The sequence below is a fragment of the Lissotriton helveticus genome, chromosome 11 (assembly GCF_964261635.1).
Source record: "Lissotriton helveticus chromosome 11, aLisHel1.1, whole genome shotgun sequence".
Classification (NCBI taxonomy): Eukaryota; Metazoa; Chordata; class Amphibia; order Caudata; family Salamandridae; genus Lissotriton; species Lissotriton helveticus.
Genome location: NC_136072.1, coordinates 1,025,673,369 through 1,025,697,620, shown reverse-complemented (window position 1 = coordinate 1,025,697,620; position 24,252 = coordinate 1,025,673,369). Strand labels below are relative to the sequence as shown.

Below are 24,252 nucleotides of genomic sequence, written 5' to 3'. Positions count from 1 at the left end.
GTACGGATTCAAGCCCAACCACAGTACAGAACAAGCATTGGCATAGCCAATAGGTCTCGCCTTTGGGACCTTATAAGTGTTTAGTCATGCAACAAGATGTTGTTGCACCAAGTATATTGTGCTGGATAACTAAATACTTATAAGGTCCCAAAGGTGAGACCTATTGGCTATTCCAACGCTTGTTTCACTTAAGCTTTCCTTATCCTATCTTTTAATCTCTTGGTTTCTTATTGTTCCATCTTGAGCCAAGTTTTCCAATTTCTCTATTTTAATTTCACACTCTACATAGCAGAATTAGGTTTACTGCATTTTCTCTGTTCAATACGAGAAATTGGCAAAGTTCTGAACAGTGATAGATGTCGCCAAGTTGGTGGACCTTTGTGTTTCTGTCACGGAGTCTTGAGTCAAATGACTTAGCACTTCTCCGTGCATTACATTATGACAATCCACAAACAACTTTTGAGTTGGGTTGCCTAATCTTTACACCTCTTGACCAGAGCGACAGAGGCACCACACACCTGTCAGGAGCTGTGTGACAGAAGTTGTTCACAAATTCAAGGTGACTGATCCCTTACATAGCACCAGTGTCACTGCAGAGGTGTCCAATCAGGGAATTGCAAACATACTCACCAAGATCAGTCTTGCATGTCCAAAGAGTGCTGGTGCATGTATCAGACATTGAATATCCAGAATGTCACAAACAGTATTGGACACGTTATCATGTTTGGTTTGAGGTTAAAAATAATGGAAGGCTGTATCAGGAGTCATTTGTTAATATGGATGTTAAGACAAAATAGGCTCAGTATAAATCAAAGTCAATGTAAAATAAGCTTCACAAAATAAAAAAAGCGCAAACGGTAAGCTATGCTGCAAGGATGAAATAAAGGGAAATGTTATGTGCACTTATGGGTGTATGAAATGTGTCCATATCTCTGGTGCTTCATTCTGGGAAGCCTGTCCATAAAGTGCTGATGGCAATATTCCAGGTTTGGGTAGACTCTTCCACTCTGAAAGCTTAACACTATTGGTGAAAGTGCAGCGAGGTCAATCAAGTCTGTTACAGCCATCTTGTACCAGACACCGATGACAATAGGTTGCTACAGTGGAGGTGATAAGCTCCTAACAGAAGATTCACCTCAGCACTCAGGCTAGGCGTTGTGCACTAGCTTCTCTGTCAGGGAGAAAGGTACACTTGCATGTACTGTATTCACACTTAAGGTCACAATGGCACACAGGCACAGACCTTTGTTCAGCATGTATCCCCCCACAGCTCTCACCCCGCTAATAGCCTTTGTATAAACGTTCCCTGCTGTGGTTGCAACAAGCGCTCCAATGCACTTACTCGGGCTGTGCTCACGGAGAACTCTGAGAGGCTGGGTCACAACAATGCACTGTGCACAAGTGACGCTGTTTTGCTGTCCAGCATGTTGTTTCCTCTGTCATCCTGTGTCAAAGAAGCACGTTGTGGCACTTCCCTCGTGTCTGGACTCCTGTTCTTTCTTCGCAGCCACAATGAGCATTCACTTATGCTACACAACGTATAATTGTCTTGAATATATGTAATGTGTATTTAACATACTTATCTCAAAATATGTAAGCAATCCCTATAGCGATGTGATGGGCGGCATGCAATTGTATGCACCACTTATTACTTTTCTGCCTTGTTCAATCTTTTACTGTTGCTATAAATGCCGAGATTTAGATAGAAATAAATACTTTAAAAGTTCAAAAGGATGAAGGGGTTCAGAAGACTGTGCACAGTGTCATTTTAAGAATGTTAAGGGCCCTGAGCAAGACTGTAATGAACAACTTTATATTTTATTATCACTTTTCTGCTAATTGAGGGTCGCATGATGCCAAACAATACCTAATTACATGTCAAACTTTCAGTAATGGGTTACTCAAAAAAAGTTGAATAATGTCTTGATTGGGGCTCACAAATCCTTACGATAACAAAAGGTAGAGAGACAGAGGTAGTGATAGGCCGAGAGGAAAAAAGTTGAGATAGGGAAATAGGTGGAATAGAGAGAAAGTTCACCTTCGTAAGGGGCTCCTTACAGGCTGGGGCCGTGGGCAATTGCCCACTTGGCCCATGCCTTACAAAGTCTCTGCCTGCGCACCTGTAGTACTGGCGGAGATTTCACAGAGCTGGACCCACTCGGTGGTGCTTAGCCATGTACGCTTTGGAGAGTTCATTTTAAAAGCCAACATGACGCTGTCAGTTCCAGTGTTATGACACAGCCAGGAACAGCCCTTCTCCCGGGCCTGGAAGCCAGCCGTGTGATCCCTGGTCTTGGAATTATTTTCCTTACTACTAAAGCAAATAAAATATTTCAGGCTAATAATGAATGCACTGCGGAGACCTCGGTTTACCCTCCGGGTCGCACACTAAAGTTCAAAGCAATGGCTTTTTTTATTTACTGATCAGAGTTGACTGGTAAATAAAAAAGCATTTTTTTTATAGGCAGTAGTAACACAGAGGACACCAGCGGCGAGCTGACGAGAAGGGTGGGGGACAAAGAAGGAGGTAATGCAAGCAGAGGTGACAAGAAGGGTGGGGGTGATAAGGGAGGGGCAAGTGCAAGCAGAGGAGCCTCAATAAAGCTGACGAAAAGGGAGGGGGAGAAGGGAGGGGGGAGTGCAAGCAAAGGCCTGGAAGCCAGCAGTGTGATCCCTGGTCTAGGAATTATTTTCCTTACTACTAAAGCAAATAAAATAGTTCAGGGTGATAATAAATGCACTGCGGAGACCTCTGTTTACCCTGCGGGTTGCACAGTAAAGTTCAAAGCAATGGTGTTTTTTTATTTACTGATCCGAGTTGGATTGGTAAATAAAAAAAGAACCTTTTTTTATAGGCAGTAGTAACACAGAGGGGGGAGAAGGGAGGGGCGAGTGCGAGCAAAGGAGCCATTAGAAAAACCCAGATGGGAGCTGTGCACGTGCACGCTCTCGTGAACGCAAGCATTAGGCCAGCAAAACCCTGTGGGTAGCACTTTCAAAAGCCACTCACTAAATTTCACGCAGAGCAGCGCATGAGCTGACTCAGCGAGACCTAAAAAGCACTCATCGCCACCACAGGGTGACATCTGCAGTATGCAGATGAAATTCAATATCATATCTCTAATACAGATTATACCCTCCAGACAGAAAAAGTCCTTTTCCTTATCCTTCCACCACGATAAACGATTTCTTTCTGCAAGGATATTGGGAAGTTTATTGAGAAAACGCATTTCGTCATGGTGTGCAGGGCTATAAAGAGTCTGCGCAGGTCATCAGTTTCAAGTATGAAAGACATACACCCTAATCTTTTCACCACCGAGAAAATAGATGCTCTTTGGCATCTGAGAGAGCACCTTGTAAACATAGGTTGGAACACAATCGCTCAGTACACGGTAGATTTAATACATTGAACACAATGGACTTAATTGAATCTTGGTTATGCAATAATAACATTTTTTTACTTGAAAACAATACAAATACATGTTTGTCATCATGAGAAATAAAAGTCAAATTATAAATATTGCAACAAATTTAAGACTTGACATCAGATCGATGTTGCAATTATAAAGGTTATTTAAAAGCTGATTTACCTTTGTTCTCGTTACTCGAACCACTATTACTATCAGGTGCGGGTAGCATATCTTCGAAGCCCCAGGAAACGATGTGTTTGCTACCAAGTAAACAAGAGGGAGATCCAGGACCTCCCTCCAAAAGCAGCAACCTTCATCAGAAAGAAGACACAACATTAGTGGAGCAGAAACAACAAACACTTACTTAGCGCAGTTTGTTATATGCATTTAAGTGAACAATATGACAATTCAAAATATATTCTTTACAACAAAAATCTACAACGATTTAGCTTCTTTAGCATTTATAAAGGGACACAAATTCACTTTCAAAAATAAAATACATTGTTCCTTATGTCTGGATTGTTACTTGTTGAACATCTAACGTTTAACGACTAATTTCCTAGTCAAATTCAGTTCTCATGGTCCTGATGGTACCAGGTAAAATATGAAAACCAATGCATTTTTAAACCTTTGGCATTTATTTTAATTAACCCTTGCGGTTCTTTATATCTCGAATTTCACGAATGACAGAAAGTCTTTTTCATCCTAAAACTCCACTTCAGATAATGCATGTGATGCATCTTCTTGTTGCTACTGGTGAAAGGTTGGATGGAGTTCTGTCTTACAGTCCCTCCTCATTTTTTGTTGTGGCATGATTACAAGGAGTGAAACAGGCCAGTGCACCTGCTATCTAGTGGACTGAATACGTGTGCCAATAAAACGACTAGTACAATCGGAAATACTACAGGGAGTAATAGTAGTATTCGTTTTTGTGTGATAGTAGTGGTTGCAGTACAAATATTAGAGTTAGTTGAAGTATGAGAACCAAAGACAGTGCTAGAAACAGGAATACAAGTGCTAGCTGTATTACTTTTAGTAAGTCTAATGGTAGTAGCCGTATTAGTAGAAAAAGGTACTAGGTCAAGTTTACTTGGTGTAGCAACACTTCTTGTATTAAAAGTAGCAGGAGCGTTTTTGGTACATTCGGTTACATTGCTAGTACTGGAAGAAGCAACAGTAGCAGTACTTGCAGTTGTGGGCTCAAAAATTCTTTTAGAAGTATTATTATCAATAATATTAGTAATGGGACCAGCAGTAATATGTAGCGTACAGCTACGAGTAATAGCACCACAAGTATCACGAGTAGCATTACAGCAAACAGCTGCACAAGTAGTTACAAAAGAAGGCAGTGCTAAGCAGACAGAGCAGGGCACAGGTTTGTCAGTTATTTATATCCATGGGTAAGATGCACAACTGCATGATATACGAACAAGTCAAGGGTGAGGATGGCATGATCGCTAAGGAAATAGGAGCGCAGAGTGGGGAAGCAGGCAGGTAACATCCTGAGAATAGCCTATGTAAGCTTAATGATAACAAAATTGTTGAAAAATGAGATGGATGGGCATAGTTTTTAGTTACCAAACTTGTAAGAGGCAACATATCAATCACGAGGAACATTACTATACTTTTCACAAAAGCATGTGTCCACTCACACAAAACATCTTCCAATTCGTGAATATAAAATGCACTTATTTCCACAAAGATGGCAAATCCTCATCAAGGATTCTCGAATGGGGGCGTGGCCAATCGCAATGGGCGGACACTAAAGTTGCTCTGTAGTTGACGGCGACTTTTACCTTCCCATCCCGCATTAAAATCACCCACAAGAATCAAAGAGGTAAATGAAAATGACTCAACCCTGATACACTCAAGAAAAACTCTTAGGGCAATCAGGTGCTCTGGAATCTTCTGAGAGGAATTATAATTATAATAGTTAGATAATATCATTCTTACTGTTTTGGAGAAGGTTAGCAACACTGCTAATATGTAGGGCAAATCAGAGTCTATCAGAGTTCATATAGAAACTAAATCAAGTGAGACAAAGGTAATTAGGCCAACTTTAGCTCTACCTGACAAGCCATCCCGCATTATCCGAGCAGTGCCACTGCAATTTACCCCAGTGCCAGAGCAGAGGGCCTGGGCATTGGCAGATTCAAGAATTCGGCCGGCTTGTCGGTCGACGTTGGTGGGGCATGAGAGCTGCGCGGTGAGGAAGTGTGGGCCGCTCGTGCCTCGCAGCAAGCCAGAGGCTGCGACTGCAGCAAAACAGAAGCTGAGCTTGCGGGGACTTGGCAGGGGCAAGGCTGACCGGGCCATGGCAGGAGACCAACGCCGCCGGAAAACAGAAGAGAGGATCAAGGCTAGCGTTAGGTGTGGGCGCCCGAAGGGCCTACATCAAGGAGGCCTCGGCTCCGCGGAGTAAGTGGAGAGCTGGGACAGCGAGGTGAGGCCTGCCCTGGAGGCAGCGAAAGCCCGGGGTTCCGGTGCTAAGGGAGAGCCTGTCTTCTGCAGTCCTACACACATGGAGACCGTGGCTCGGCATCGATCGTCCGTGCCGATTCTGACACTGGAGCACAGCAGGCGTGGCCCTCGGGTTCAGCGAGGTCCCTGGTGGTACAGAAAGAGTGAGAAGCAAGTGGGGGCTGTTGGAGGGAGTCCACAGGGCCATCTGGATCGGAACAGTGCTACAGGTGCGAGGCCTATGAGGCCACACGAGGCATAAAAGGAGGAGTGACTCTAAAGGATGGTGTTAGTGCAGTGGCCTACTTGGGCAATTGAGAAACTGCCTGGTGGTAAATGTGAGCCTACCCGGATTGTAATTGTGACTGACGGTAAGTGTCGGATGCGGATTGACCTGTCCACAAAGTGATGAGCAGGTGTGTTTGAGACACCACAATGGTGGTGTGGAGTCATGGTGCACAATCGTGGATCCAAGATCCCGCAGCAGAATAATATGGATAAATATATAGTAGTGATGTCCCAAGTGGGGGGGGGGGGGGATCAGCCCAGGAGACGACAGCTGAGGACATGCAGAGGGACCAATCAAGCTCATACGTGGGGGGGCCCTCCTAGAGGGAAATCATGGTATAAATCCAGGCGCTCCGTAGCACAATTGAGCCCAAGCTAGACGCCGTCACCACTGAAGTCACCCTACTGAGAGCAGATTTTGGTAAAATTTCAGACGAGGTGAAACAGGCGGTGGTTCATACTAGAGGGCTTCAGTCCATGACCAAAAACAGGAGGAAAAAGTTCAGGCCCTCGCAAAAGAAACGGCCACTATGGTGGCGAAACTGGAGATCAGGAAGGGTGGTCGAGGAGAAACAACATTCAGGTGGTGGGGGTCCCGGAAGGGGCAGAGGGCCCCAGTGCAGACCTGCACTTGGAAGATCTGATCCTTAATATCCTACAACCCAAGCACCTGCCCAAGTTGTTCTCGACAGAACAGGCCCATCGGGCGTTGGGCCCCAGGGCGAAAACAGGAGGTCTACCACACACCATCATAGCGCGCATCTTTAATTACAGGGACCGAGATGCCATCCTTCAGGCAGCTCGAGTTCACGGGATATCAATATAGACAATACAACCATCAGACTCTTCCCAGTTTTGTGAAAGCAAAAACCCAGGGTCGGGTGGGACTGGGGCAAAGTATTTTGGATATACTGTAAATCGAAACGACAAGGCGCTGACAGAGTTAGAATTGTTTGTATGGAAGGTGATTGATACGCCTCAGCAAGTGGTGGCGGTATGGCACGCCCACATACACATTCATTCAAAGGGGGGGCAACAGGCACTCTGCGAGTTGGGGTGGTGGGCGGTTTTGTGCTCACGATGCAAGGAGGGGGGAGTTGGGGAGTTCTGGGTATGGAAGTTTTCTGGTTTCAAAGCTTGGATTTCACATTGAAGTTATTGGCTCATATGCAGAAGGAGTATGGGTCCCAAGACATGTATGGAGGAAGAATGGTGGGAGGATTGGACACACTGGGTACAGGGTGACAGGTGGGTATGGCTTCAACATTTATGGGTAAGGATGTGCGGGCGAGACTGAATATATGGTTTTGGAATGTCAATGGTCTGGGGTACAAGATAAAACTAGACAGGAGGTGGCATATAGAATAGATTGACAGGCCATAGGGCGAGGGTGGCATGAGGTACTCAACGGAAGAGAGAAAAGGGGCTGCCACAGCATACACAGGTGGTGATCAAGGCATGGAGGGAGGCCACGGGGTTCTGGGATGGAGGAGGTGACTCACAAACATGACACCCCTGTGGTACAGTGATCTGCTTTCCGATGTGGGGGGGACTGCAGGGCTTCTCAGGATGGGAGAGAAAATGGGGATAGAACATTTGGAGGATGTATTCGACTGTCTGAGCCAGAAATTTTAGTAGGGTAAAACAGAAAGATATAACTATCTTAGGCTGGGACATGCACTGGCTCGGCATATGAGGGAGGGTGAACAACAACCGGAGGCCCCCCATAGAGGGCTGCCTACTCACTGAGCGGCTCCCAGACAGGACAATTTCCACGATCTATCGCAAACTGGTTAGCAACTCATGCGACCCGTTGGTGGCAATAGGGAAAGCATGGGCAGGAGACCATGTGGGCCTGAAAGATGAGGATTGGCAGGAGGCTATACAGAGCCCAATGGAAGTGGCAATATGGGCTTAATCTGGCTGGTTCAGCTCCAGATCCTTCATCGCTCCTACTAACCCCAGATCCGGGTAGCTGAAATTGGGCGGTCACCCACGTCTTTGGGTTTGAGGGGATGTGGAGAAGAGGGATCCTTATTTCATATTCTTTGGGGGTGCCCATGATACAGGTTTACTGGAATGAGGTCACCCGAGCAATGACTGGGGTGATGAATCTGGAGGTCCCCATGGATGCAAAGTGGCTTTTATTGATGGTCTCTGAGGAGGAAGCCTACCCCAAACATCAAAAGACTTGGCTGGCTTTAGGTGCCGGGGTGGCAAAGTGGAATGTGGCGTGGGCTTGGTGATCAGTTGGCCCCTCTAGACTTCAGGACTGGGAAACAGACCTAGACTGGTGTATGAGAGCAGAAAAAAAATACACCTGAGCAGGGGCTGTCCAAAGAAGTGGGTGAAGATTTATAGAGCGTGGCAGTCATACAGGAGGGTTCTGATGAGTTATGTTAAGCTTTGGTCTGACCCGCTTGGGAGTGTTAGAGGGGTGGGTGGAGAGAACTGATATCACTGCTGGCCATAAAAGCGCCTTGGTGGAACCTCCGGTTTAAATGCTTGTAGCTTAACTTCTTGTTATTTCAATGTCATGTATACACGATATGATTCGATGTGTCATGATATTAGTCCTTCTGCAATGAGCTAGTTTACAATAAAAATATTTTTTTCTAAAAGGTTCTCGAATAGCTAAACCAAATTCTAAAAGATATAGGACTCCTTTTCTGGACAAGACCTCTTTAGCAGGCTTTCAGGGGGTGTGTCAAACAGGAATTACCTCCACTATCAACAAAGAGCCAATACCTTTTTTTGCTCCTCAGCTGTAGCCCTGTATTTAAACGTAATATCTCAGTCGTTAAGACTCAAAGGCAGACCCGTCTGCAAAGATGGAGAAAATCCTGTACTGTGAAAACAAATCTATACGAAGACCCTCCATTTGTTAACAATTGTCCAAGACTCAGCCAAATAAAAATACTTCCTTGCAATGATCTGCTCTTCAGACTTCACACTCAAAGTTTCCAACACGCTCTAATCAGTTGCCAAGGAACCACTACAACCTTGCGCGGTGACATTGCACCCTATTTCAATCCATATTTTCCAACATTACAAACCCATCCTTCTCACTGCTCATTCCAGTCAGCTTCAGTGCTTGGCCTGATTTCCCCACAGAAATGAATATCTATTGTCCAATTGGTCGTGCATGATGCACCTCATCTAATCCCTTCACCCCGCCAGAAAATAGTTAAGTCCAATCCTGGAGCACCTTGACCTGCTTTACTCTCTCATTTCTGGCTTGTATTCTGAATGGTTAACACTTGTGAGTGTCATTCCTCAACAGTCTTGCTCATTTAACTACTGACCAGTTTCCCATCTGTCTCTTTCCAAACTCACACCATGAAAAACCTCAAAGCTGGTGTTCAGCTACCCTGCCCACTGCATTTCCACTTCACAATATTTAATTCTCTGTACATATTTGCTTTCTTCATCCCAACACATCACAACCACCTCCCTTCCATCCATCCTCATCAACATCCTTCTAGACTTGAGAAAATGCCAATAAACCAAGTAAGTTGTTTGCTGCATTCAACATGTATGCTATGCTACTCTGCATGTGACAAACACGTCCCATGGTACCTTGAGTAAACACACTAGAATGTTCTTTCTGGAACAGTGGTTCTCTGTACCCAGGTGCCTCTCCCTTTCGCCACTGAATACCCTGCCAGTCAGCATATCTCAAGGCTCAGTTCTGGAACCTCTCCACTATATCATCTTCCTTGACAATGTGACATATTCTGCTTTGAATTTTGAGCTCCTTCACGTCAGTCACTGCCGTGGTCACGAACGAGCCCCTGGACTTTTAGTGTGCACTAGTCACAACCCACTTCATATTTTGTCTTTTACATACATAACACTTTTTCTGACATATGTTTTCATTGCCAATTAGTCCCGGACTCATTTCATTTATGTGTTTGTACCCCAGCCCGTGTAGGTCTCTTACAGATAAGTTGACACGTTTCAAATAAACTTTAGTCGAGTCATCTTAAATATAAAAAAAATCACAGTTCCAATTCATGCACCTATCCACACCTAGGAGTCTGTAACTTAAGCAAGGTTCTTATCAGAACTTTCAAAATATCACTTTCTTCAGTACTGCTACTCTGATGTTGTGACCTATGCACCGTTAATAGACTATTGTCCTTTCTAGAAGGAAACCACTACCAGCTCCTTCTTCTAATTTATGAACTGAGTACATTTATCCAATCAGGGGCAAGTGGTAAACATGCACCTCTCGTATTAACTGAAAGTTCTCTGTAGTTAAGTCTCTTGCTTGACTACTTTCTGTCCGGCAACATGGAGACTATCCAATAGGGAAAAAACCTTCTGGGTAGGTATTTTACTTTGCTACCAGCTGCAAACGAAAGACCTCCAAGTGGGTACAATACTCTATAAAGCACAGTGAGTGAAACAGCAATCTGTAAACATACAGTACCCAAAGGAGCTTTGTGCCACCGAGCAATAAATCTCACAGCCTCACATTGGGAATATCTAGGCAATGGGACGCAAGAGACGCATCTCATTCATCAAGGAGTTTGACAAACAATGTTCTTCTTATTAATCTCATTTAACAGGATGTTGAGGTTTGTTTTTGTATTATTTTCTCTGACATCATACGTTCCTTCGTGTCAATAAAAGGATTGATATGAAAAACCCGTAAGCAGCTTTGAAAAATTAGCTAAATATTTGTCAATAAAGTATAAACATTTACCGGGAGTACAACCGGGAATATGACCAACTGTTCAGCTCCTAGAAAACACAAGATTCTCAAAAACGGCTCACAAGTTCTACCTTCATGAACTCGGGCAGAGGGGATTAGTCATTGTTATCAATGGTCTGTTACTTGAAACTACCAATAGCTTATCTCCACATAGCAAAGGGAAAAACTAAATCTGAGAACACCAATGTTAAATCAAATAATGTGCCTTATACTAAATTGACGCAGGAGAGAGATAACCAATAAAATGTGTTTTCAAAAAGAAAAGTTCAACCTTCATGTAGTCGGGAGAGAAAAGGTATACTAAGTGACAAAATTGCAGACCTTGGAAGGATGACACCGGGGCCCAAATTTCAGCTTTAAATCTTGAGTAAACAAATTTAATACTAAATCTTGAGTAAATAATTGCGTCAATTATTCTGGGCAAATCACCATCTCCCAGTGGTTAATACTGTAAATAAGTCAAATCTGGCTGGACAGTGAGCGGCATAATAATGACACAATGAATCCGGTCTCATACACCCTATTGTTCTAAGAATAGGACCCCATGCTCAAGATACCCCTGCTGCAATAAAAATACCCTCCAAAGACAGTGCTAACTGTTCCTTGGTGCTACATCAGATATATAAAATGCCTAATACATTTTTGTTTCAATGTACATTTTTGGACTCCCATGGTCTCTGGTCACAAATTCCAATTATGCCTGTAGCTTCATCAGGTACCTTGGGTCATCTTTTCAAATTGTGTGTTTTCATAACTAAGGATCATCTGAAGACAAGAAACTTTTGAGACCCAACAACTATTCATTTGATTTCAAATGTTGATGTATAGTTAGTATACCAGTAAGCATAGTTTCAAAAAGATAGACAAAATAGGACACTATTAAAATTTACCTACCGGTATAACACATCAGCCACAGGCAGGGATCCCAGATCATTCTGTTTCTGTAACAAGTGTACCGTGTGAACAAATGTTTTCAGGGAACCCCTAAAACATAGAAATAAAATAGTAAGAGCATTAAAACAGTAGACAAACTAAACCATTTTTGATCTGCACAATTTCACTTGTACACACGTTCTCTTTTTGTGATTTAGGTTTTCATTCTGCAATAGTTAACCAGAATAGTCACTGGCGAAACATTGTCAGTTTATATTGTGATAATGGTTTATAAACAATACAAAGTAGCTACAAACACAATTTAACTTCCTTGCCTAGGATGTGCAATACTTATTATTCAACTTACATAGCACTGCATTCAAAGTTGGCTACTACATGTAAATAAATGAGTGATTAAGATAACAATGCCTTTAAGTAGAAAGGATGCGTAGATTACTGAGATTAGTAGGAACACAATTAGTGAAACAATACACTATCTAAACATGAGAAATTGCTCCAATGATTGAATATTAGGATAGACTATAATAGATCCTTTCACTAACAAATGCTACTAAAAAGGTAAAAATCCAGATTTAAGATCCTTAGTAAATTTCAGAAATGCCTTGAAAACCTGGCTTTTTAGGTGTTCAGAAAATGAATGCCGTTTTATTTCTGGTCTTCTTAATGCTTAATCTTTCGGCGCCAGGACACCTCAAAAGCTATTATTTGTGCTTTAGAAATCCAAACATGACAAGTCACTTATGGCACTGTGAATGTGAGTAATAAGTAAACCCGGGCAAAATTTCCCATACACCCGCGTCTTGTTGTGCAATTTTTTATTACACTTTGTAACCTTGTGGAGTAAATCAAACAACCATCAGAGTATGTTTCAGGGGTTTTCACGGATTCTCTAGGGTTTTTCCTTACTGTGCTTCCCAACCAATTTCCTGGCTCGGTCTTCCCTGTCACATCTCTTGTCCTGCTGATCTTCTCTCATCCGTCCTCCCTCCCCAGGTCCTTCATCAGCAGGGTAGAAGTCCTCAGGACAAACCACAGTATCAGCAGGGTATTTCCTTTATTTTTCTTCTATAAGGCTCCCCACCACCTTTTTTGTGATTTATCTCCTCTGTGGTCCTCTCCTCGTCCTCTGTGCTCCGCTCCCTTCCCTCGTTTGCCCTGCCTCCATATTGAGGTGCCCTCTCTCCAACTCCCAGTGCTACGACCAGCACAACTGCATGAATTTTAAAACAGGCACTTGCCTTTAGCCAAGTCCATCCTCCAGGGCTGTGGTACCCGAGGCGTCCCTCTGCCTCTCTATGAGTCACCAGGTGTTTAAGCAGTATCTCGCAGGGTCTTCTCTTCGCCAATACCATTGTTGATGCTGCGCTGTACTCGGGCCCTGTTGCCAGGACCTTCTTCTGCGTTTTTGAGATAGGTCCTCCCCTTCCTGTAACTCTCCGTCTCCTCTTTCCCACTCTCCGTCCTCCCTATCGGCTTCCTCCATGTCTGGGCGTCCTCATTCGGTTCTCGCTCTCACGTCCTCTTATTCTTCCACCACCTCCCTAGGCCTTCCTGACTCTTCATATCCTCGTCTTCCCGTGGCGCTATGCTGTGTGCCTTCAGAGAGGCTAGATCATCGCTGCACCTCTCTCCATGGAACATGCTGATGACCATCTTGAAATTCTCATTCGGCCCCTGCGGTTTGCCACGTGATTGTTGCACAAAATTCCCATATTTACAACATTACGCCATCTGGTGTAATAACACAAACGACCAGAATGCGAGCAGCAGTTCTTCATGGCACTATTTTATTTATTTTAGAATTAAATGTGTCCTAGAAGATGAGTATGCTCATAACCACATACATTAGAGGCAACATGAATAGATCAAAGAGTAAAGTAGGGATTTACACATTTACCATGCATGGAAAGTTCTGTAAGGCGGAGAAACTATACAAAACAGAACCTTGTCCATTGAAAAACATATTTATAATACAAGGGACCCTGCAATCGCTGTATAAAACCCCATACTTCCTTAGCAACAAAAAACAAAAATGGATTTCGGGTCTTCTGATTGTTCTTTCTAAAATGAAGCGTGAACAACAAAAACACAGTATATATGGCACCAGGTTTATTTTTTCCAGGGAGATCATTAAAGAAATGATATTGTCTGCATGTTTGTACACATGCAGAGACACAGCATTTTTTAAATTTGACTTAATTTAAACTGGTTTTAATATCTTTTTGCAAGAAATAATTGCTTTGTGGTGGGTTTATTTTGCATTACTGATTCTACTTTAATTCTTCATACCTGCAAATATAATAACTCTTTGATATGAAAAATCAGGAAAGACAGTTTATGGTAAGAGTGTTTGTGTGACCATGAACGATGAGGAATAAAATACCTTCCCCCACACAGTTATCCATTATTTTCAACCTCGTACCTCTATATGGTTACGGAACTCTGCTCTGGCTTACAATATACTTGTAATTTACAGCGAAGGGTACTCTAGCCCATGTATTACAGTCACGTTGTAACGTGTCCAGCCACCTATAATGAGGCAGCTGATCAACTGCAATATGTTCGTTTTTGCACACTGCAGTTCATTACAGAAACAATAGATCTCTCTCCCTGTAGGTTTCCAGACATTCAGATGTACTGCATTATTAATTCAAGCCTACCAGACAGCGAAATTGTGAACTTTGAGTAGGCTTACAGCCCACCTACTGTTTGTCATTGGTTGGCTTTATTGACGCTCGCTTGCTGCTTTGATGGCTTTACTCCCTTTGCTGGAGTATATCTGCAGAGGTAGACGTGAAGGGTTGTTATTATGCTGTCTCATGCATTCTACATATTGCATGAAAGGGCACGCTTTGGCACACAGAACCTTTAATAGCACTTGTAAATGTAAATTTAAATGTGTTTGTATTTATATAGCGCACTTCTACCCAGAGGTCTCGTAGCGCTGATTTCATACCGCTGTGGAACCCTTCCTGGCTTTCCTGTGAGATGTCCATTCCTGGGCACCCCCAAGGTGAAGCCAGGCATCCAAGCGCTGCTGGGGCCGTTGTGGAGATTAAGCAAGCTATTGCCCAGAGTCACAGAGTGGGACCCATGATTAGACTAGGCACCGAGGCGAGAATTATCAGGTCCGGGGAGATTGATTCCAAGAGACACCGAGGCAGGAATTAAACCCTGGTCCCGGGCCAGACCTCTGCGTCAGGGTCTGCCGCTCTAACCATTGAGCCACGCTTCTCCACTTGGGGAAAGGCCATCTGCTGCACTCATTCAGCTGATGTCTGAGGCAGAAGGTATAGACACTTTTCCTGGAGGCCTATCAATATGCCCTTGAACTACAACAGATGACCAAAAGGCAGAATCCTGGGTAAAGTAAATTAGACCTTGGTAATCATTTCCTTTTATACTCTGAAAACATCCGTATTGTTTCGCATTTATTCCAGTACTTTAAAATGTTTTTTTTTTTTTTTAAGAAATATTTTACAGACTAGCACTGGCAAAGCCAACAGCCCAGCCCTCGAATTATAAAGGTGAGGCCTATTGGCTTTGCCAGGGCTTTTTTTATCCGACTAAGATCAAGCTGATTCTAACATTTTTTCAACAAATTTCAACCAGCTTTTTGGGTGTTTAATTTCACACTACAGATTCCACCTTCAATCATCATGTCTGTAACCATACTACCTAGTATGAAAAAGCAAGATGCAAGGATTTAAGTGGATTGTGGGGAGGGTGATGGTGTGACCATGGATCATACGAACTAAAATACTCTCTGTTGTACGTTAAAAGGATACTGCAAGTCAACTTGGAGTTCTATGACCTTATAAAGGGACTTGCAGTATATTTATAATATTCTCGGAGAGGGGTGTACTTAATACCACATATAATGGGAAAATCCCTAATAAAAGAACATTTGGTAAAACTTTCTTCGGCAAAATCTACTTTTTGGTAGAAATGTGGGACCACGACCGTACAGCAGGAATGCACCCGCTAGACACCAGGGATGCTTTTTTGTTACGGGGAGTGGCCCCTTGGGCAAGGGTCCCTCCCCATTGTTTGGAACATGTTCTGCCCGTTTTCTGCCAATTATTTAGGCCAATCTTCCCCCAAGGGGGACAGAAAACCACCAGATCGGTTTGCAGGTATTTAATTTTCAGTTCAGTTGGTCAAGCAAGACGCGTTTCGGGCTAAGCAAGCCCTTGTTCACATGCAAAGACTGAATGATTTTTTTGTTTTTTATAATGCTAGCAACCCGCCTACATCCAGCCTCTAAGTTGGTCATGTGACCATAGAAACAAACAACATACTATGTGACTATCACCTTCATATGAAAACACATTTTCGATCTAAAATTGATCACATATGGCATACGAACGTGAATGCAATTCCCATGAAACAAATTGTATTCTCTTTGGATAAATCCTTAAAGTGAACAATAAACAGAATGGAAGGAATTGGACAGCATATTACTGTAAAATACAGAAAAGCCACCTTGTAGTCTTGATATGCAAGCGTCAGTAGATGGAGTTAAGAAAGGCGGGTATACATTAAAGTGCTACTAACAGTGCCATAAAGTCAATACCTAAAGTGCAAAAAGCTGTGCAAAAGGTGCAACGTAGATAAAAAACAAGTGCTTAGCTGAATGATAAAACACCCTAAACTTTCATGATTGCATATTACCACTAATACATATAGGGCAATGAGCCTTTCTTTTGCTATATAAAAGCAATATAAAACAATTCATGTATTTAGGCAATTCATGGTATTTACAAGTGAAAAAGCACCTAGTGTATCAAAACTGTGCTAAAACGGAATTCAAGATAAAAAAAACTGGATATTTAAAATGATTACTGTTGTTAAATTGGGAAGGCTGGGGAGCTGAAGTGCATAGGGCGTTGGATAACAGGGAACCTGAATATCCCTTCCTAGCTCCAATATTTAGCTGTGCAGCAAAGAGGCTCCACTAAGACAGAACATTCCCACAGACCACAGGGAACCTGACTGTCTGTGGGTATAGGGCACTAAGTTTAGAGAGTAATTTCAATTTGACACTATGCTGCTGAGTAAGAACAGTGGATAGGGCAATGGGTTGCTGCTGGAGGAATCAAAATAGAAAGTTGGAATTACAGAAAGTTATGCATGTCCTCGGTATTGTTAAGGTCGTTAGGCCATTTGCTGTCGAACTCAAGGATCATGCTCGACTCCAGCTGTCGTAGCCGAAGCTCCCTATTGTCTCCTCTGCGAAGTTTGGGTACCGCACCTACCACATAATAAGTTAAACAGTCCAAATATTTGTTATGTTTTTTCTGAAAATGGCGCGCCACCGGGTAAGCAGGATCGCTGTGTAGAATGGCTCGAAGATGTTGTAAGATCCTGACGTGCACCTGTAGTTTGGTACTGCCTATATAATTAAGGCCACAGGTGCACATCAGGACATACACAGCGTATTCTGTCCTGCATGTGTGGTTGCCAATGATAGGGACTTCGGTGGAACTGAATGGGGTGCAGTAATGCGTTTCATTTATCCCAAACTTGCATGCTCTGCAATTCGAGCATTTGCGAAATCCAGCTGCAGGTTGCAGCCATGTAGTTTTTTGTTTCAGTTCTGGACTACTTTGATCTAAACCAGACCCCATACTGCGAGCCCTACGGAAGGTAACTAGAGGGTTATCAGGTAACATCAAGCCTAGTATATTGTCGGTGAGGACAATGGGCCAGTTTCTTTTGATGATATTTCTGATCTTCTTTTCCTGATTACTGAAAGCAGTAATAAATCTTGGACACTCATTATGTTTGTGGTCTGTGATGGAGTTAGACTCAGTGGCCTGGCTATTAGTTGTGTCGTTTGGAAAAAGACTTGCCCTAGTTCTTGAATTGGCTTTGGCCAGTGCCTGATCAAACATGGAGTCAGAATAGCCTCTGGCTTTTAACCGACCTCGTAGCTCCCTCACACATTTCTCAAATTCACTGGTTGAACTGCAAATTCTTTTGAGCCTTAAAATTTCTCCAAACGGGATACTGCTGACGGTGTGTCTAGGATGTAAATTTGAGGCGTGTAGGGTGGTGTTGCCTGCTGTAGGCTTTCTGTACAGTGTGGTGTGTAGTCTATTGTTGTCGATGAAAATCCTCACATCCAAAAACTCAATCTGTGTAGCACTGATATGCGAGGTGAATCTTAGGTTAAGGGAGTTATTGTTAATTTCTTCAATAAAAGCCAATGCTTCCTTCTCCTCCCCCTGCCATAGGATAAAAATGTCATCAATATACCGCAAATATTTGATGATCTTTTCATTAACCCACACTCTGTGTATGACGTTGAGAACCTGCTCCTCCCACCAGCCTACGTGTAAACACTCATAGCTGGGGGAGAAGCAGGCTCCCATCGCCACACCTCTTAGTTGTCTCCATACGTCTTTTCCAAAAGCAAAAAAATTGTTATTTAGGCACCATTCTATCATGCTTAACACAACCTTGTTGTGCTCATAATATTCAACAGGTCTCTGGCTCAGAAAATGCGCAGCTGCCTTGAGTCCACATGGGTGAGCTATGCTCGTATATAATGACTCAACGTCCAGAGTTATTAGCAGCATGTCATCTTGCCATTCCAAATCACTGATTTTCTGGAGGAAGTCGCTAGTGTCTCGGACATAACTGGGCAAATTGCTCACTAAGTCCTGCAGGAAATAATCGATGTACTGCCCAACTTGTTCTCCTTTGCTCTTTATGGCCGAAATAATCGGTCTCCCAGGTATGGGCCTTATTTCCTTGTGGACCTTGGGTATAAGGTAAAAAACTGGCACAATCGGAAATTCGTTGTTCATGAATTTGTACTCTTCTCCAGAAATAAGGCCTCTGCGCCACTTTAGTAAGAGTTTATTCAAACTTTCATTGGCTTTCACATATTCCTTGTTATTGGTTTTTTCATAACAAGTAATGTCCTGTAATTGTCTGTATGCCTCTATAGTGTATTCAGATTTGGGCCATATAACGATGTTCCCTCCTTTATCAGAAGTTTTTACTACAATTTCCGTGTTACTGCTCAATTTCTTCATTAGTGTTTGGTAATTGGCCCATTTTTTTTTTTTTTTTTTAAAACCTTTATTGAAAGACACGGATAAGTACAAGCGCTGGCCTACAACCACAGGGGCCGGCCGCAAAGTCAGGAGAATCAAAATAACAAAGCAATGTATACGATAGGGAGAATACAGGATGGATGCAAATAAAGTCGTTACATCGCCAGCGCCAGGATAAAAGAGGTTTCATTTTACATTATATAAAGGAGGCAGCAACCATATCTACCAGCGCGTCATGCAACATATACAGAAAAGAAGGGGGGGGGCGGGAGGGAAATAGCCCCCCACGCAAGCAGACGACCACAGTAGGGCAAAGCCCAAAGACCTCACACGCCCATACCAGGTGCAGAATAGAGGAAGAATACCAGCAAACAAAGAAAGTGGACGCCACACGTATAGCCCACCCGCCCCGAAAAAGGAGAAAGTGCAGACGCTAGCGAAACAGAGGAGTAAACACCAAGGGACATAGCCCACCCCCTAGAAAAAGGCAATAAAGGGACCATAGAATAAAACAAACTAAAATAACAAACACCCCCCCACCCTACATCACTGTAATGGCTACGGCCTACCCCACTAAACAGCGTGCCTGTCGCCCAGAGTCACACAAAATATAGAAAAAGAGAAAGGGAATTATAACGAAGAAAGAGAGGGGAATAGGAAAAGGAAACAGAGGATAAGGAAGAAAGAGAGAGGAGAGGAGCCAGCGACCGAGACATAAAACACTACCCCCCGCAACAATAATGCACTAATCGAGGTCGAAAAGGAGAGTCAAGAAAAGCCTACACCGGGATGTAAACAGGAACCATCCAGAATAACGAGGCCCGGAGATGCCATGTAAAAAGGGTCCCACAGGCATCCGGGCACGATCACCCCTGTCCACTTTTATGAAGAGTCGAGCTTCCCAACCCCGCCACAGCCAAAAAACAGCAGAACACAGTGGGTCCACACCAGTCAGGAAAAGCCGGTGGGATCTCCGCAAAACACCGTCCCGGCAAACCAGAAGCAACCAGGAGAACTCGGCAGCAGTCAGAATGCAAAAGTTCCTCAAGGATCCATGTGACCAAGCACAGTATCTGAGCCGTCCAGCACGAAGCAAAGAAAACAGGATGTAGAAAGCACTGCAGCATCGGCACCGGGTCCGCTAGATCCCATAGAATCAAGCACCCAGCCGGAGATCCCAGCACAGCCGCCGGCGAAGTTCCAGGCAGTACAATTCGGGGAGACGACACTTCGTCACAAAATGGCGGAGCCACCATGGCAGCTATCCGCAATTCCATGGCTCGACATTTCAAGGACAGGTCAATCCGCAGAGCAGACAGGGCAAACAAGATAGCACTCCGAGTAGGGGCCGCCCAAACCACGCGAGGGCTGGAGAAAGCAAATGCGGCAGCCTCCCTGTCTCCAGGAGAAAGACACCCCGAGGGGCCATCCGCCATCTTAAGTACAGCACCCTCCGCCATCGCCACAGGTTCTTCCAAGTCCACCAGGAGCACCGGCGGCCCCAGGGCTCACCTCCAAACCGCGGCGGAAGGCGCTCGGCGGAGAAAGGAGAGTCACCAGAAGAACGGGCGTGCTCCCCACAGCACTCGGGGGGAGCCCAGCACCGGATCCCGGTCGGGATTAACAACAGGAGTGGGTTTCTCACTTGAGGGGTGCCGGACAGCGCGGCTTCTCTTCTTCGGGCCGGTAGGCGAACGGACATGCGGGGTGGCCCACCAGCGGGGGCGGGTCCGCCCCGGGGGTCCCGGCCCGCGGCTCTCAGGCTCCCACCATCGGGTCTCTCCACCGGTTCCGGACCGCCGGCACTCCGAACATCTCCGGGCAGGCACAGCACTCGAGGCCCCGGCGTCAGGGCCGGGAAGGCCAACAAGGTGACCAGGGCAGAACGCCGAAATCACTGCACGCCAGAGCCCCGGAGAAGGATGGTAAGTGACGGCTCTTCCTCAGTGACCAAATTCGGAACACCCCGAACAGGATGAAATACAGGATAGGTGGCGGGGAGGAAGAGATCACGGAGCGAGGCGGTTATGCGACCGTTCCGATCGCCATCTTGGCTCCTCCCCAATTGGCCCATTTTTGATTATATTTTCGCCTTTTGTAGTTATTGGATTTTTTGTACAGTTGTTTGATTTCCATGGTAATGCAATCATGTAAAGTATCCACCGCATCTTTAATCATGAGTGGGATGAAATCAGATTTGCCCTTGAATGGAGTGAGACCGGCTCCTTTTTGCATCACATTTATCTTATTTAATCTCCTTTGAGTGCTGAGATCCTGATCTGGACCCAGAGGTTGCGAATTAGTAGCCTGATTCAGGTCGTGGAAATCCAAAAGTATAGGAACATCAGCCGCTAGCACTCCTGGCTCCTTGGCCGATGTATTAGTGCTAGAGAGGCTGGCAGAATCGGTGCCGGATTTAAGTTGTTGTAGGGCAAAGAATTTTTTAAGCTTTAACTTTCTTATACGTCAATCCGAGTGGTGGCATATCGAAAGGGCTGATCAGGGCAAAATTTTAGGCCAAGAGCCAAAATTTGTTGCTCTGCTTTGGCCAAAGTAACGTTAGAAAGATTGATGATGGATTTGTCTGTTGTTACTTCTTCTTCTGCCACATTTGTTTTGGCTTGTTTTGCTGTATATTTTTGTTTGTATTTCCTCCTTCTTGCTTGTCTTTTTTGATTCCTTCCTTTATTGCCACATTTCTCTGCCTTGGTCTCAAGGTCTGTAGTCTTTCCTCGACTAAAAAAAAAAAGTCGAGCTCCTACTCAAGGTTGAGGATGGTGACAGGTTGTTCATTTCTTGTCGATTCATAGCTAGATTCGCTAGTTATTGACACAGAATCCACACTAGATAACTCGTCATCCTTATTGCCTGGTGCCATTGCTGAGGCTTGTGGAAGTTGTTGTTTGTTACTTTTGTCACTAAATTTTTGACGTTTGGTGGTATTGTATTTCCGTGCGAACGTGAAAATTTGGCCATTCGCATAGTCAGCCTGGTCACGTGCAAATTTGCTGACTTTTCTGGTTTTTATTTTATCCTCATGTTTTTTGAGTCTTTCTGCCATTATTTCCCTTAGTTTTCTTATGGCATCCATTTCTTGTACTTTATCAATTTCTTCCTGAATTTTGTCGATACTTTTCAGAATTTCAGCCCTGTCAATTGCGGCATATTTTATCAAAATATGAAGTAGGTTCATTGATGCGGCTAAGTTACTCTGACCCCATTCTTTCAGCATTTGGGGGTTGGGCTTTTCAAAACTTGGTCGAGCATAATACGCAACCCTCTGGGAACCCGTCCGACATCGGCATATTTAGTCAGAGAGTAGTGTTCCCACCATTTAGTTATTTCAAAGCGTTTCTGTTTCTCCAAATCCCTGTACAAAGTCTTAATATTAGCATCTTCCCGTGCCTCTGTGCTTAATGGAGCTCTGTTAGTTTGTTCTCCCGCCAATGGAATTTGGCCAAACAGCTCCTCAGCCTCCACCTCCCGTGCACGAACAGCTTCCGCAGACATGCTATTATCCCAACTGAAACTGAAGCCTTGCCGTGATAGTGTAGACACACCGCCCTTAACTTTCCTCACGGCGGCTGTTGGGTGCCGATCACACACCGGGAAAGACCTCCCCACCTCAGCGCTGCCTGTAACTCACCGCGTCAGGATTACGTCAGCCGAGCCCTCCGACCCAGCTATCGCTTGTTGTCTTCGTCCTACGATATATATATATATATATATATATATATATATATACACACACGCATTTGGGAGCGTCCCATTGGGCATGGTCGATCCCCAAATATATTTCCACCGGTTTTGGCTGATTCTCCCCCCCCCCCCTCCTTCTCAGGGTCAAATCAGCCATTTTCTATGCGATCTGCTCATGGGGGGCAGAAAACTTTTAGACACCAGGAATTTTATTGTATACGTACGGTGGGGAGTAGCCCCCTCAGCCAAGGGTCGTTCCCCAGTATTGTCCTTGGTTTTCTGTTGTCCCTGGGTGAGCTCAGACTTTTCTTAGGCCAGTCTGTCCACAGGGGGGAGGGGCAGAAAACCACCAGACACTATGGAGAGAAAAAAAAATATATATATATATATATATATATATATATATATATATATATATATATATATATATATATATATATATATATATATATATATATATATATATATATATATATTACCTACTGGCGGTTGCCAGTAGGTAGTTATAGTTAGGACCTTGTTTCTATTCAAAAAGCATTTTTTCTTTTCCCAATAACAGTTGACGAATCTTCGCGAAATTTTTAAAACTTATGTACCGCTCCGGTCAGCGCCTATCTTTGTAAGTTTCGGGGTGATTTGGTAAGCGTGGGCCGAGAAAAAGGGTGGGGTCCTAAAACATTTTTTCTCCATGTTAATTCCCATAGGAAACTTTAGACACGGCTACAGCTCGAACTGCTGAACGGAATTACACCTAATTTGGCAAAAAGGTAATGCTTGCTTCAGAAAGCATCCTTTTTTTAAAAAAAAATGGTATAAATCCGTTCAGTAGTTGCTAAGAAAAGCAAAAATAAAAGTTTCGATATTTAGAGGCACGGAGGATCCGCACACCCTCCCAATCACGGGCTTTATGCTAATTGGCTGTCAACACTCCAAACCAGGAAGTGTTGGCAGCCATCTTGTGCCTCAGTAACAGAGGCAGAAGAAAACAGAAAAACAAACACAAAAAACAAAAAAAGGGGGCAGGGTATAAATACCCTGAGCCCCTAAGGACCCCCAGGGCACAAATAAGCATTTTTTTAAAGAACAAAAACGGCCGAATTCGCGCTGGGTGCGCGAATCCTGCCGAAAATTTAAGTAAACGAAGCGTGGGCTCCCGCACTTCATTTAATCAAGCCCCAGGGAGGGCCAGGTCCCGGGGGCATGCAGAAATAAAAATGCAGGGGCCCAGGGGAACCCCCGCAGGGGACCACCACCCCCCGGGGCTTTGCTAAAATATTTGCGGGGGCTCACAGACCCCCGCAACCCTGAGGACCGCTACCCTCCGGGGCTTGTTTTTGAGAGGTTTCCCCCAACGCCACCCCCGGGAAATCATTAATTATGATCGCGGGGGGGCACAAGGCCCCCCCGCAGCACCGAGGACCACCGGGGCTTCTTTTTTAAATACAAATATACCTGTGTGGGAGGGCTCGAGCCACTCACACGCCCCGGGGACCGCCACCTCCCAGGGGCACCAATATTTAAATTAGGGGCTCCGTAACGGACCCTCGAGCCCCGGGGACCACCACCTCCCGGGGCCGTTCAGATGTTGGGAGGGGGGCCGCGCAGCCCCCCTTCTGGAGCCTGTGATGGCCCTGGGGACCGCCACCCCCCCGGGGCCGGCTCATGCAGTGTCCCAGGGTGCCCACCCCCCGGGACACTGCAGTTTCCTATAGCA

The 24,252-nt window shown here is 44.4% G+C and overlaps 1 protein-coding gene across 4 annotated transcripts in view; it reads right to left on the bottom strand.

The window, feature by feature from the left end:
• The window catches only part of HECTD4 (HECT domain E3 ubiquitin protein ligase 4), a 2,216,728-nt gene that overhangs the window by 1,999,874 nt on the left and 192,602 nt on the right, over positions 1 to 24,252 (bottom strand). For all 4 annotated transcript variants that reach the window (XM_078667422.1, XM_078667425.1, XM_078667423.1 and 1 more), the window contains exons 3-4: positions 11,773 to 11,862; positions 3,591 to 3,721 (exon numbers count right to left, since the gene is read on the bottom strand). In XM_078667422.1, the coding sequence (XP_078523548.1) occupies positions 3,591 to 3,721; positions 11,773 to 11,862 (221 nt within the window). The remainder of the gene's footprint in view (positions 1 to 3,590; positions 3,722 to 11,772; positions 11,863 to 24,252) is intronic.